General features: G+C 37.3%; 1 protein-coding gene across 1 annotated transcript in view; it reads right to left on the bottom strand.

Annotated features, from left to right (window-relative positions):
- Positions 1–3,549: 3,549 nt before the first annotated feature.
- The window catches only part of LOC106153148 (protein virilizer homolog), a 43,145-nt gene continuing 32,165 nt past the window's right edge, over positions 3,550–14,529 (bottom strand). Inside the window, exons 22-39 of the mRNA XM_087010790.1 lie at positions 14,381–14,453; positions 13,880–14,016; positions 13,565–13,673; positions 13,151–13,241; positions 12,517–12,838; positions 11,456–11,691; positions 10,842–11,133; positions 10,376–10,472; positions 9,977–10,134; positions 9,567–9,688; positions 9,269–9,324; positions 8,785–8,954; positions 8,395–8,439; positions 6,224–6,329; positions 5,637–5,838; positions 5,227–5,364; positions 4,629–4,775; positions 3,550–4,339 (exon numbers count right to left, since the gene is read on the bottom strand). Of these exons, the coding sequence (XP_086866916.1) occupies positions 4,258–4,339; positions 4,629–4,775; positions 5,227–5,364; positions 5,637–5,838; positions 6,224–6,329; positions 8,395–8,439; positions 8,785–8,954; positions 9,269–9,324; positions 9,567–9,688; positions 9,977–10,134; positions 10,376–10,472; positions 10,842–11,133; positions 11,456–11,691; positions 12,517–12,838; positions 13,151–13,241; positions 13,565–13,673; positions 13,880–14,016; positions 14,381–14,453 (2,583 nt within the window). The 3' untranslated portion in view covers positions 3,550–4,257. The remainder of the gene's footprint in view (positions 4,340–4,628; positions 4,776–5,226; positions 5,365–5,636; positions 5,839–6,223; positions 6,330–8,394; positions 8,440–8,784; positions 8,955–9,268; positions 9,325–9,566; positions 9,689–9,976; positions 10,135–10,375; positions 10,473–10,841; positions 11,134–11,455; positions 11,692–12,516; positions 12,839–13,150; positions 13,242–13,564; positions 13,674–13,879; positions 14,017–14,380; positions 14,454–14,529) is intronic.

The following is a 14,529-nucleotide window of genomic DNA, read 5'->3' as shown; positions in this document are numbered from 1 at the left end:
TTCCAATATGCATTTACGATATGGGTGTGAAATGTCTTTCCTTCCCAGAAATCAACATCATTTAGAATGAATAAGAGAACATCTTCAAGTTCACAGGGAGGTGTCAAGTTGCAGATTTGCCCACACATATTTTCAGTGACAAATAGAAAACTCTTCTTGGAAATTAATAAACGATAATTTTTAAACAATTACTCTATTTTCATACAGACGTTTTTCCTGTTATTAAATGAGAACTTAAAATCTAACGTTTGAGGTTCGAAAAGGGACGAGTATCAATCCCGACCCAAAAGTAGGCCTACACATAAATTACCCTTATAACACCACAATAGATAAAGCACTGTACTACGACATAGTAACATACAATTGCCAAAAGAAACAAACCAGCAACATGCAGGGCGGACGCTCAGTGTGGATTTAATTTTTATGAGAAGTTTCATGAATAAAAAGCTAATTTTATTCGACTTTTAATTTGATTTACGATTTGGAGAAGAATGTTACAACCAAAAGCAAACATAACTTTCCATACTAAACATGTCCCTGCAAATTGACGAGCAGACAAACGTCGGCATAGGAGGCAATCTTGGCATGGGTGTGGGCCTGTATATGTAGAACACGAAACGTGTCTCTGAGTAGGACGCTTCTGGTATCTTCGTAAATGCTACTTAGAGTCACTGGAATTAAAGGAATAAATTCACATTCATGAAACAATGTCTAGCAATTTGATAAAGCAGTACATGTTCATTACAGCAAGTCGTGTTGACCAGTATCCCTTGCGCTATAATTAACAAATTGCAATTGAACTTTATATTATACAAATGTATAAACTTATATTGTACCCTCGTGGTTAATGGTATCAGAAACAAAAGGGTGCCCAAAAGGCACTGAGGGAAAGCTAAGAGAAATTATCCTTCACGTAAGTTAGATGTTCCATGGTCATTATGTCTAGAGTGCACCATTTCAGAAAAATATCGTCAATGCAAAACTATGAAATGATACAAAACATTTTCTATCATCTGTACTGAACTTACGAAATACTGCTGTCGGGTTCAGTGCCTTCTTTTCGGCCTACATGTGGCAGTAGCAGTAATATGGCATGGGACATCCTTCTTCTCCATCTTCTACTGACCTTGGTCCTATCTGAGCACCTCGCACCAAAACGCTCACCTGATTTACATAATGATGACGGGGTCACCTACTTTCCGTGCGGACGTTTCGGTTTGAAATATCGTCTGCTTTATGAGAAGGCGCATAAGTCTCCATCTCCAAAAGAGGATTGGGGGTTGATAAAGTCGTAATGACACTCACAAACACAACAAATTTAATAAATAAAAAGAAAAATGCATTTTGAATGTCAACATACTTGATACTGCGTGGCCGGGCATATAAATGTTCTTTCATTGGTCGAATGAACGAATTGGGGGCAGGATTGTGATAGAAAAGACTTTTAGGATTTTCATTTAGTTTCACGGTACAGCGTAACAGTAAGGTTATTGACATTTCTTTCTTTCTTTCTTTTTTTATGCCTCTTGAAACATAGATGGACACTTTTAAAGGAAATCGTTTAAGTTACACATGTTTATTGAATTGTCTTGTATGTTACATCCATAGGTAATTTTCCATTAATACGGTAAACTCTACAGAATTAATATTTTAACTGTTTATGCACGAATAAAATACACATACTAAAACTGAGCAAAATAATTTAAAGAATTAATCTATATTGTATTATATCAAGTTTCTCTTGTTTTGAAAATTCTGAAAAAGAAAATCTCCGGCGCGTTTTGTTTCATTAAATCACATTTAGAAACCGTTAATTGCATATAACTAGTTGAGCAATATCCATAAAGAAAATCTGAAGGATTTCGTGTAAAAATCTAATTTCATAAGAAAGGGAAAATGCAAATTATTCTCATTATTCTGTTTTAATAAATTAATAAAATATCAAATGATATACATGTATTACACATTAACCTTTTTTTGGGCTCTATTTTTTCTTTCTTTGTTTTTCTTAATATGCTAAATTAGTGTTTTCAACTCACATTTTTAAAGTCTGTCAGTGGTCATAATATTGTTAGATATTATTTAATTTCTGTATGCTTCTGTAAATTAAACAGCAATGTTCAAATTAAAATGTATCTGAATGGATAATAATGCAGTTTTATTCAAAATAATCTGCAACAGGTCAGATCAACTGGTTACCAGGTTTGTTTGTCAATCGGGTTTTTCCACTAGTCAACATTTTTGTCCCTACTGCTGACTGTTTTGCTGGGATGGCTTTTTCTGGCCTCATAATTGCCATTTGCGATTTGGAGCTGCGTGTTTGGGACTGTGAATTTTGAATTACCAACCTAAACCACAATATCATTGTGTGAAAGTGAAAAAACTGGGGACGATATGGATGATTCCCCATATTCTAGATAGAAGCTCACAATCAGGGACCCCTTTGCTATAACAATGCCTAGGTCCTTTATGTATACTTATTGCAAATAATCTTAAAGGGATAATAACTGTTCATTTTGGCCAAAAAATGAATTTTCTTGGGGTATAGAGCAATTTTTCCATTCAAAATTAGTCCCTGTTTTTTTCTCAAAAGTTTGGTTTTTTTGTAACAATCTCTTAAGAGATTATTACAGAATGTAGCCATCTATGGAGATCACGTGATGTGATGGCAAGCACAAATTCCAGAATTATTGTGTTAACTGCCATTTTTGGTGCTTAAATAGAATTTATTGTATTTCTATGAGTTATTTACAATGTATTTATTGTGAAATATGGATATCTTACGAACAGTTGTTATCCCTTTAATAATAACAGCATAAAATAATTGATGAAAAAACGCTGAATGTAAAAAAGAAGTCATCCACCCCCAGGGACAGCCCAACCCCAAAGTGTACATAAATTTTGACTGGCCTATCCACATCCCTGATGATAGGGCTATCAATATAGATCATTGATATCAATGGTCTAGAGGAGGAGATAGCAGAACCTGTGGAATGGACTTGTACAATGTGCACAGAAAAAAGGTAAAAAATCATCCTCCCATGGACAGCCCAACTCAAGGGGCACCAAATTTTGTGAAATGTCCATGTACAATTGTGTTGATGTGTCTGCCAATACCTTAAGTTTGAACTTCCTCATTTTGATGATCTGGGAGAGCATTCAGAACGAGCTAATCCGTGGACTAACAGACCCCCCCCCTACTTAAATGTTGCCGATCCCACTTGAAAGCAAGCTGTTTAATCCATTGATGGCTATAAACTGCAAACCTCAACATGTGCTGTTGCTGCATGGGCCTAGCAATTTTAAAAACCTCGGGACTTGATGAACATGGCATCCCACTGTTCACGAATATGACGAGTAGCAGATCTAAGTCTGATGCTAGTCAGAAAACTTCAATGTATTCCATCCATGTTGGCATCTAAATATCAAAGCCAACTGAAAATTTAGAGTAATCTCCATCTTTCTGCATTGTACTTTAACAAGGCATGCGTCCAAAGTCAGTAAGTCAATATTTTCGGTAAATTTCTTCAAAAGTTAAAAAATATTAACTAAGGTATCTACATATTTTATTTTTGGATAACCAACACAAAAAAAGAAAAAATAGGACCATCTTCAAAAAAATAGAAAAAAAAAGGAACTTGACGCCCTGCATTTCCTTAAGACCGGTCATGTTTTGATAATAAAAGAAAATTTACAGTTTATAAAACCACGGTTATAGTAAACACATCTTAATATGTACACTTTGCATTTTCAATTCATATTTATTAATCATTTTTCATTAATGATTGATACTCGTTGAATAAAAAATGATAAAGAATCTAGAACTTGATACAATTCTCTCTATCAACAGATCTTTTTGATTGTCTGAATTGAATACCTCATTTCTATGAAATCCATTTTCAAGACAATTTTCAGTTCACCAACACTTATAGTTCAGGACTGGCATGTCGGCCATCTTGAACGCAGTACAGTATGTTAAAACATACTTCGTTTGTCAAAGAATTCAATCTCCAAAATTTCCTGAAACAATTGTTTTAACCCATATTTCTGGACACAAGAAGTAGAACTCTCTGTGATCTTTGGTGACTCCTGTGGATTCCTGACTGTGCTCAGGGACACTGGGAATTTTTACTGTTTCTGAACACGACCCCTGAATAGACCTCACCACTGTTAACTCAGGCAACTGCCCTCAAATTAGTGATCAAATTATTCCGCAGTTGCTTATGAAGACAAGTCCATGAAATATCTGCTGATACTCTACTTTGTGAAGGACCTGGCGTGTCTGCCACCTTGATCTCTCCTGCCACGGAAAGATTGACCACCAGGGGGATGCATGAATCTGAAATACAAGACAGGACTGTGTAGAATTCATATACAGTCTTTAACCTGGGGCACAAGTGGGACCAATACCAATACAACAGAACAGGTACACTTAATCAGATATGAACAAATTTAAACCACTTTCAAATTTAGGTGCATTCCTCATATAACACATTTTTGGTCAGCCTCACCCACCAAGCATGGTCTATTATTTCTTTTTTTTTTAAACATTTTAGAACCCTTCATTCAAACTGAACTTGACAAGTGGCCAAATATCTGGAACACCGTGATGTTCCAATGATACTTACTTTCCTCCCTGGTCTCGGTTCCTGTTTCCCATCCACTGCCCCCCTCCCCTGCCCCTGTCACTGGACCCCCTGCCCCAGGGTTGGGAGCCCCCCATAGGGCGCTGGTCTCTCCCAGGACCTCTGTCGGGTGGACCCCGGTCTCCAGGTCTGGAATATGGGAGACATTAAATAAACTGAGGGAAGAATACTTCATCTATTTTTTGTCAAATTAATGTATTCTTTGAGAGTCTTTGCAATAGCAATGAACTGTAAAAAAAGGTAAATTGTATTCAACCCAAGTTACTTTATTTAATTTTTCTTGCATCTTTTTTTTGTATTGCATTTACTTAATATTATCTTTCCTGTTCATATAAAAGAAGTTGCTACACAATTAAAGCAATTTTGGTCCACTTTGAACCTGAAATAATCTGTTACAGTCCATGAAAATGTCGTAAATAAAAAAAAATTAGGCATTAAAAAATTTTTGAGGTAGATTCAACATATTTGTTTAATCGCGTACACAACTACTGACTCATCATAAATGGAAAAAAAAAAACTCCATGGTCTAAATGTTCAACCCGAAATTAAAATTCTTTTGTGAAAGGAGACCCATTCTCACCCTGTGTTTTCTCTTCGAGGTCCTCCCTGCCACTGACTGCCTCCTCTGGCACCTCCACGTCCACCTCGCCCTGGAGGGGTAAGGAACGGACGCGGACCACGGTCCTGATAACGGTCATTGGATTGACCTGGCCTGCCACTGGACATAAAGGAGAGGACAGATGAGAACTATGCTATGTTTTATTACGCAGTATTATGTGTGATATTATGTGTAATGATTTTGGCAGCCTTCTTGGAAAAATGGACCTTAAAAAAACAATCAACATTAAATGGATTTTCCTTGTATTTTATTAGGCTAATATCACCTAAAAAGTACTTAGGCTTATAAAAACTTTTCTATAAAACATAACTATTTGTCCTGCAACAGCCCTTATATTGACTTTATTTTTGGCCTGTCCACCCAACACTCACCCGCCTCTGGTGCTGACCCCTCTGGTTGGACTACCAAAACGTGGTCTCCCCCACTGTGAGCCCCCTCCTCCTCCTCCTCTTCCTCTGGGGTTGAATCCCCTGCCCTCGTCCCTGCGTCCCTCCCCAGGGCTGTCTCTGGGGCCCATACCACCCCCTCTGGATGACATGCCTCCGCCTCTTTGGTTCATTGCACCTCGCGAGCCTAGAATAGTAACTGGATTGTAATTACTGTATTTACTCCCAAATTTCTCTCTCTCTCTCTCTCTCTCTCTCTCTCTCTCTCTCTCACACACACACACACACACACACACACACACACACACACACACACACACACACACACACACACACACACACACACACACACACACACACACACACACACACACACACACACACACACACACACACACAGTTAAACACACAAATTACCTCAAATATCTTATCATTTCCAGCTTTACTCTAAAAAGTTAAGGTTAAAATCAGCCAAAGAAAAGCAAAATTCAGATATTATCACTGATTGTTGTTCCAGTGAATGTTAAGATAACTTCAATGTGCTATATAAAAAGAATAATCCATCAACTCACTCATCTCTCTCCTATAGCCGCCCTGGTTGAAGAATCTTCCCCGGCCACCTCCAAACCCACCCCGCCCGCGGTCAAATCCACCTCTTCCTCGGCCTCTATTCATATCCTGAAAACAAACCATGGATATTAGACCTTTCATATCTATAACAGGTCTGACCCAATACTGAAAGTTGAAACTTCAAGTCGACCTTCACTGTATGCAGTGGAGAAAAGCCTCAACTCATTTGCAGTGACCCATAACAAGCTGTTTTTAAAGCTCCAGACAAGACAATCTGTGTTGGCAGCATAGGATGAAGAAATAATAACATGATAATATACGATTCACTCACCAGAATGGAATCAGGCAGTTTCTAATGTTAAATGGCGTGTCTGAGCCATTTTGACACTGCAGCTTAACATTTACAAATCTTTATACTTGTACATTTAGGCAACAAAGTACCATAATTTATCTTAGGTAAACAACTCATATAAATATACAAAAATATTTCTTTAATCAATATTTCTTGTCAAAAACACCAAATCATAAATGCAAGATAAAGCAAACATCAACAAGAATTGCCTGCAGAAAGAAGGTAAGCAATCAACACCAAAATTCGACCAATGGGAAAAAAGCAGATGAGCAGATGTGAAATTTAATAGCATTATATAGCAAACAATCAGAACTGCTATCTTCAAATCAGGTTTACTGAAAGCAAAAAATGAAAATTCTCAAACAAAATCTACAAGCAATAGTTTTATCATATTTCTAGCAGGTTCGCTAATTATTGTCTTCAATGTCACATTCAAGGCGAAGGATATCTATTTGTGAAATAAAAGAAAGGGTCCACATGCACACTTGCAATAGTGATCAAACAGCAAACGCATCTGCTAAATTCATGTCAATCAAAACCAGGAAGCTGGTGTCAAAATTACTGGTGGCCATTCAAGTTAAGTCACTTCCAAAAAATAACAGCTGCAAAGAGTAAAATAAAATCTAACATCAACACTAACAAGATGCTACATACATGGTTTGGGAAAGAAAAAAAAATGGTCTTAGGACTAGGATGTCAGTAGGTCACTCATGGATATTTAACAGATTTCCAATTCAAATTGAGTAAAAAACAGATTTCCAACTGAAATTGAAAAAAAAAAAAAAAAAAAAAAAAAAAAAACAGAATTCCAATTTAAATTGAAAAAAAAAACAAAACAAAACAAAACAAAACAAACAAAAAAACCTGTCTGATGTCATGTCTATCAGAAGACACAATAGCAACCAATTTCCCATGACTTAACCAACACATAACCAAACTCAACCTATTTATTACAATGCCAGAGATATTCTAAGTGTCAAAGGGGCCATTCAGAATAGAAGAACTGAGTATCAACTGGTCCAAGGCTCAAATATGGCAGACCCTACATGAATAGAAGACCACTTAATCCTGTAGTGGTCTCTCTGCCTTTCACACATGTCTGGTGGAATGGAGCCAAGATTTAATTACTGTGCTCCACCAGGGAGGACGTGTGGGGAGTCGTGTAAGAGGCGGAGAGACCATTACAAGATTAAGCGGTCTTCCTTTCAAGTAGGGTCCACCATATTTGAGCCTTGGACCAGTTGATACTCGGATCGTCTATTCTTAATGGCCCCAAAGAACATTCCAGTGCCACTCCAATTGCCAAAACACTAAAAAGTATCGCTATAATGTCAAAGCAAAAAGCGAATCAGAAATCAATCAGTGTTGCTTTAGAGTTCACACACAATATCACTCAACAGTCCGTACCCAAGTCAAACATGTGTTCATGATTGAAAATATTGCCACTCAAGTGTAAGAGCTGCGTTAAGTTTAGAGTGAAAGCTGTCCCTCAAGAGTCCAATTGGTGTCATAGCTAAGTGACTTGTTTTTTATCCCAGTGTTACACTACTAAATGTGTCGCTATAATACTAAAGCAAAGAGTAAATCAAAGAAGAATTCCATTAGCTGTGTTATTGTATAAAAATAAAGTAGTATTTTTTATCCTCAATCAACAGATAATATTGAAATTGTTCATAAAGTAAGTCAAAAATCAAAACAGTGTGGCTGAGGAGTCAAAAGTGTCGCTTTTATGTCAGTGTCATTGAAATGTCAGTGCAGAGTCCCCGAGTGTCATCCCAGTGTCACACTGCACAGTGTCATGAGATGGAAGAGTGTACTCACATTGTAGTTAGGTCTACTGGAGATACTGGGAATGTTGTGGATACTCTACAACAATGAAATGGGACAAGTCAAACATATGACTCAACTTTCAATAGCCAGCCTTTTGACTGACATTTATCACTTTTTTTTTATATTGAAAAGTTGTGTCCAAAAAACACAAGAAAATACTTTGCTAAGCTCACTTGAAGAACTTTTTGTTTCAGGTTTTTAATTAAATTTGTAGGATAAATGATTCCTTTCTGAATCTATGGCATATTTGACAGAAAGCAGTTTCTTTTCTTTCTGCCAAAATCTATATAAATATATTTCTAACCACTGATAAAAATTCTGCAAGCTTGTGTGAGCTCAGCTTTCCAGTGTACATAAACATGAACAACAGCGTCACTCTACCTTGTCCTGGCGTTTGGTATCCATGTTGCCTTGCCCATGGCTGGAAAGCTTTACGAAGTCATCTACATGCATGGAAGGAGGTCGGCTCGTATTGGGTGGCCTTGACCTGAAGGGGTCGTGCCTGTTGGACATCATTCCTCGTCCAAACCCTCTCCCTCTCATGGGGGCCACTGTGATAAATGACAATGAAAATAGAATTATGCACATAGCTGCATCTCATCATGCTGAAAGACGTTAACCTGTGAGAGTTAACCTTTCCCCATAATTAAATCCTGATAAGATATTCTTTAAAAAGCTTGTCCATCATTTTTCTCACTATTCTCTTTTAAAACTGATTTGCATAAAATCTTACAGCTTCTAGGCTAAATAACTGCATCTTACTGTGAGAAAAAAAAAGATAAATGCTGATTAAATCAAAAATAACAATCAACACTCTTTAGCATTTTAAACATGAGTGTGTAATGAAGAGTTCAAACATAATTACCAAACTGTCTTCCTCTCAGGCTGCTGGTGTTGATAGTATCTATGCCTCTTCTTTTACTGAAGACAGAAAGTATGAGCTATCAGTATGTAGCAATTCCACAGGGAGATCCTGCCCCTCCCCATTTCCCTTCCTATCTTTTAACATAATGGAGGATTCAGGCATGGTCCCTTCCCAAAAGGTGAGAAAGTGGAGAAAATCATTAAAAGTTTCATTTTACAAGCTTATGGACTTGTTTATCATTTCAACATTTGATATATGTATATTGATATTATCCGTATATTGTTGTAACATATCATACTTGGGTCTCCTTTTCAACTTTGTTTTGTCCATTTCAGATGGCAGTTTGCCTTTCCTGAGCTCATTTTTAACATCAAAATCTGGGCAATACTTCTGGGATATCTCTTCAAGATCTTCTTCAACCTACAGAAAATGAAAAATCGCTTTAAACCAATACTGCTGCTTACCACTAAAGCAGAATTATTGCCAACTTGATTTAATTTTGTGCTGATTTTTATGAAAGTGGAAGTTTAAACCACATGGTAACAATTAACTAAAAAAATCTATCTTATCAAGATCCATTTTCTTTCTCTCTGCTTCAGATGTATATCAGGTAATATCATTTCCCCCATCACCAAAAATTGCACACCCCAGTTTTTGGACCAAACCATCTTATACGTATATCAAAGTGTCCTGGTCATTTTGACCCACCATGTCCAGTTCTTGGTCCGAGTCGTCCACTGCCAGGTTGGACAGCCAGTAGATCAAGGTCAGTTTGTCTTCATCCACGTCTCCTAGTTGACAGGTCAACCGCAGGTCAAACTGTTCTTTCAATGTTTTAGGAGCTGGCAATACTGGTTCTGCAAAATCTGGAACAGAAGGAAAGACTACATGATAACATATTAATATGATCATCATACATGTTTATCAAGCTGGTTTCCTTTTTTCTGGGTCTTGATGTTTTCACTACTCAATCATGTATTATGTTATTATTATTTTTTTTTTTTTTGCTTTTTTTTTACTCATGAATAAAATGAACAATGTCTAGATAAACTTTGATTGCTGCATGCCAACAACTGCAGGAAGGAGACAACTGTTGCCATTGTTTACCCTGTGGTTGTCCACCTTCTTCAGTCTTCAGAGTCAGCACCAGACCAGATATGCCATCCAAGAGACCATCTAAACTTTCTTCTTCCTTCACATACTCCTGGAATGAAAAGAAAGATAGAGGTTGGTTTAAGACACATTTTTTCGATCTACCAAACAATTTAATCAGACTTTTTTCTATTACTGCATGGATTTCTCTTATCACAGAGTGCAAGCTGAATTCTGTAGGCAATTTTTTTCACCTTGGATTACAATTGCTCTGTGACAGTTGTCAAAATACCTCCATTTTTCTGATGTCAGAAAAATGCCCAAACCACTGTTGTTTTAACAAGATGATGAATGCTCTGAGATGTTGTTTATCAAATTATTTTCTATTGAAGTAAAATTAGAGTAAAGCAACAGTTAAAACAGATTAACTTTCCTATAAAGAAATGATTCATAAAAATAAGTATTCATCTTTCAGTCTTACAGCTAGGAGTTTTTCCAGGTCATCCAGAGGGTGTGGCTGGACCTCCGGCGTCCAGTTCAGATATTTCTTCAGCTCTCCAATACTTATGGACATCTTCCTGTACTCCCCTGGGGGTTCCTCTGCCTCCCCCAGGCCCTCGTCCCCAGGGGGTGGCTGGTCAGAGGCCAACAGGAGCTGGAGGAGTTCTACAGCAGTGGACAGGGTGGACATACAGTCTGAGCTGTCCTTGCTGAAGGTGTTGTTAATACGTAGGAAGAGACTGAATAGGGCCATGCTGTTGCTGTCCATTGCACTGGAAAAATAGATGACAGAGGTTAAGACATTATTATTATTATTTTTTTTTTTTTTTGAGAGAGAGAGAGAGAGAGAGAGAGAGAGAGAGAGAGAGAGAGAGAGAGAGAGAGAGAGAGAGATTTCTTAGAGTTGGAGCTAAAATATCTAACAATTTCAATTTTAATTCTTAAAAGGATAATTCAGAGAAGTATTTTATTTCTTTCCACATTTTTGTGATACAAATGACTTAAAAGTCCTTACGATTTGCAATGTTTAGTGACAATGAATACAAAAAATCACAATGAACCAAGAAGCAAAACTAGTCTGTCTCAAATAATCACCTTTTCACATGATAAAATCCATAATCATGTTCCGTTAGCATGACCAGAGTTCTCAGCGACGGCAGGATGGAGGCGTAGCTGTGATCTTGGTTTCCTATGTGCTCTAAGATGGCGGTGCATTGCTGCATCAGCTGCTCTTTGATAGGCAGACTGCTGGCGATCTGCTCCTGCAGGGTAAGACTGCTCTCTGCAGTGATCATGGTGACGGCCGGATCACACAGGGACTGCAGCACAGACTGACAGACAGAACAGGAAAGGATTGAACATTTACAGGGGCAGTTTAAAGGCGTATTCTGGGACTTCAAGAAGATGGTCAGATTTTCAAGTTTACATTGACGGGTATCTAATTTTTTCTGTCGGAAGACGGTAAAAAATGAAGAACAGATCAACAAAGATAATTTGGAAAACTGTCAGAAAATATCTCTGAATTCGCCCGATTTAAGATATGCATAACTGAGATAAATTGTGGCATATATAATGGGTAATAACACAGTCTGGTGCTTAATCTCCTACACCAAATAATGTTTGATATTGCTGGCTTCTCAACACATAAATACTCCCCAATTCATGAAGGAAATGTGTAAAATTTGAACCTTCTTTCATGTGAAACTGTTATCTGAGATAAAATGTTGCATAACTGCTTCATTCCTCCCAAAAATGGTTTGAGATTCATAGGTTTCCAATACACAAGGTTACCAATTTAAAGTTTTTGGGCTTTGTTTAGATTGCTGAACTCATATACTATTAGGTGACTAAGAATATTATTTTAACTTTGCAATATAAGACTGAAACATTACACTGTCAACTAGCCTACAACAAGTTTAGATGAGGTCTAATTAAGACTGCTGGCAAAAATAATTATACTTGGTCTAAGTGCCCACAAATTTCTGAATGGGAAAAAAGGTAAATGGTTCAAAAATTTCCTCGTGAAAAGAAATACAGCTGGCTTAGAGTCATGGTTGGCTTAGCTAAGACATGTTTTCCACTTTAAACACGTTCTTTGTCAGGTTCTAGGGACAAAGGACATAAGGTATTACAATGTGTACAGGTCACACACTCACCACAATACACTCCTGTGCATTGATATGGGACTGTTTCTCTGACACCACATTCAGCAAGTTCAGCAATCTAGGAAATAAGTCCTTGTATTTCTCCTCCGCCTTGGTTTCTCCCCTCATCAACTGTAGTACAGGGGATTTGATTGGTGGGTGTGCCACGAGGTATGCGGTTAAGTTCAATATCCTGGCGGTTTCTCCGGAACTCCTCTGTTCAGTGTTTGCTTTTTCTTCCTTTTCTTCCTCTTTCTTTTCTCCTTCCTTTGCAGGCTGTGTGCTCTTCTCAATAGAATTGTCCATGCTTTCCAAGAGTGCATCCAATATACACCTGTTCAATATACCACATAAGTTGATCAAATGTGATTAACAAATGTGTTTGTTTGCTATTTTTATACCATAATTCATACTAATATAGTGTGATATAAGAAGTTCATAGTCATCATTTAACTTTGTACAGGAAAATACAAAAAACCAAATTGCTAGAGTAGTTCTGAAAATTTTGTTATATTCTAATTCATTCTGAAAATTTGGTAATATTTTGATTCAATGTTCAAATAAGGCCAAACACGATGACAATTTTTCATCCAGGCTTAACACTAAAATCTATGAACAGGACGTCATACTATAATTGTGTCCATACCTCCCCACCAGCAGTGAGCTGGGAGACGCCAAGTCCGCAAGCTGCCAGCAGACTCTACGCAGTGCATGCTGTAATACCTGGCAGCTGGAGCCTGAGAGATAAAACATAGCAAGTTTAATAATAATACTACAATTTGCAATTATAATTTTATACTCTTAAACAATGTTTCAATCAGAAATAATGTGTCCATTTGACATAATATAACAATTTGATATAATGTTTCAATCTGAAAAATGGTTTCAATCTAAAATAATGCCAGCAGATGATTCTTTCTGGGCTCACTCTTGCACACAATTAACCTACACACAACATTTTACAAAGCCAATGAGTAAAATGCCAAATAGTTAACTGTTCTAGCCAACTTCAGATATACCTACTTGTATTCAGCATTTTATACTTATGCTATCATCCTACCTGCCAATGTCTTGATGACCTCCAGGATTTCAGGTGCTATGGGGTGAAGATGGGCACTCCACAGTCTTCTGGTGTTCACTGTCAATGTCAGCTCCTCGTCTGTCACACTCTGAAAAATAATTCAAAGAAAGGCATATAAGTCATGTGTGGTGAGGTGGGCTTTATTTCATGTGTTAATCATTCAAGGAAATGGGCCAAGAAGGACAATGAAAGAAATTGCCTATATAGTAACTCACCTCTCTGCTCTGTAGTGGTAGAGGTAATGGTAACAGCTCAGATACCATATGGAGACCACTGATGAATTGTCTAACTTACCTCTCTGCTCTGTAGTGGTAGAGGTAGTGGTAACAGCTCAGACACCATATGGAGACCACTGAGGAAAGTGTAAGGACTGGTGAGAACATACTTAAACAACTCCTTCATCATACGGGTCCACAGACTTTTCTCAAGATCTGGAAAGATAAAATAATACAATTATATAAAAGATAAAGGGAATATGAAAAATCAGATACACATTTCTTGGAGTGATGCATGGTAAAGTGAATGCCATTTGAAAAACTTTATACCTATAGGTATACATTTCTGGAATGGCCTCCTTTGCTACACTCAAATGGTTGGGTGATAAGTTGGCAGAAAAACAGGTGTCACCAGCATTCAATAAAAGCTGATGCAGAATAAATCTACAAAATTTGAGGTGCTGACAGAATTTTAACAAGCTGGGATTTGAAGTAAGCTAAAATGAATTCAAGATTCAAAGGTCACAGAAAAGTTAATCTTTAAAAGACTGTGTAATGTGTTGAAAGAAATATGTTTTACCTTCATTGGACTCGGACTCTGCGGGAACAGACTGTGTAAACGTGGACAGGATATCTATGATGTCAGTCTGAATCTGAAAATAATAAGTCATAATACTTTAGTCAATCTACATAAAAAATCAGACCAGAAAGACCACAATGAAAAATATA

The sequence above is a fragment of the Lingula anatina genome, chromosome 4 (genome assembly GCF_051362555.1).
Source record: "Lingula anatina isolate TDL-2025a chromosome 4, LinAna3.0, whole genome shotgun sequence".
NCBI lineage: Eukaryota > Metazoa > Brachiopoda > Lingulata > Lingulida > Lingulidae > Lingula > Lingula anatina.
Note: the sequence above shows the minus strand (reverse complement) of the source record. Positions and strands in the feature narration are given on the sequence as shown.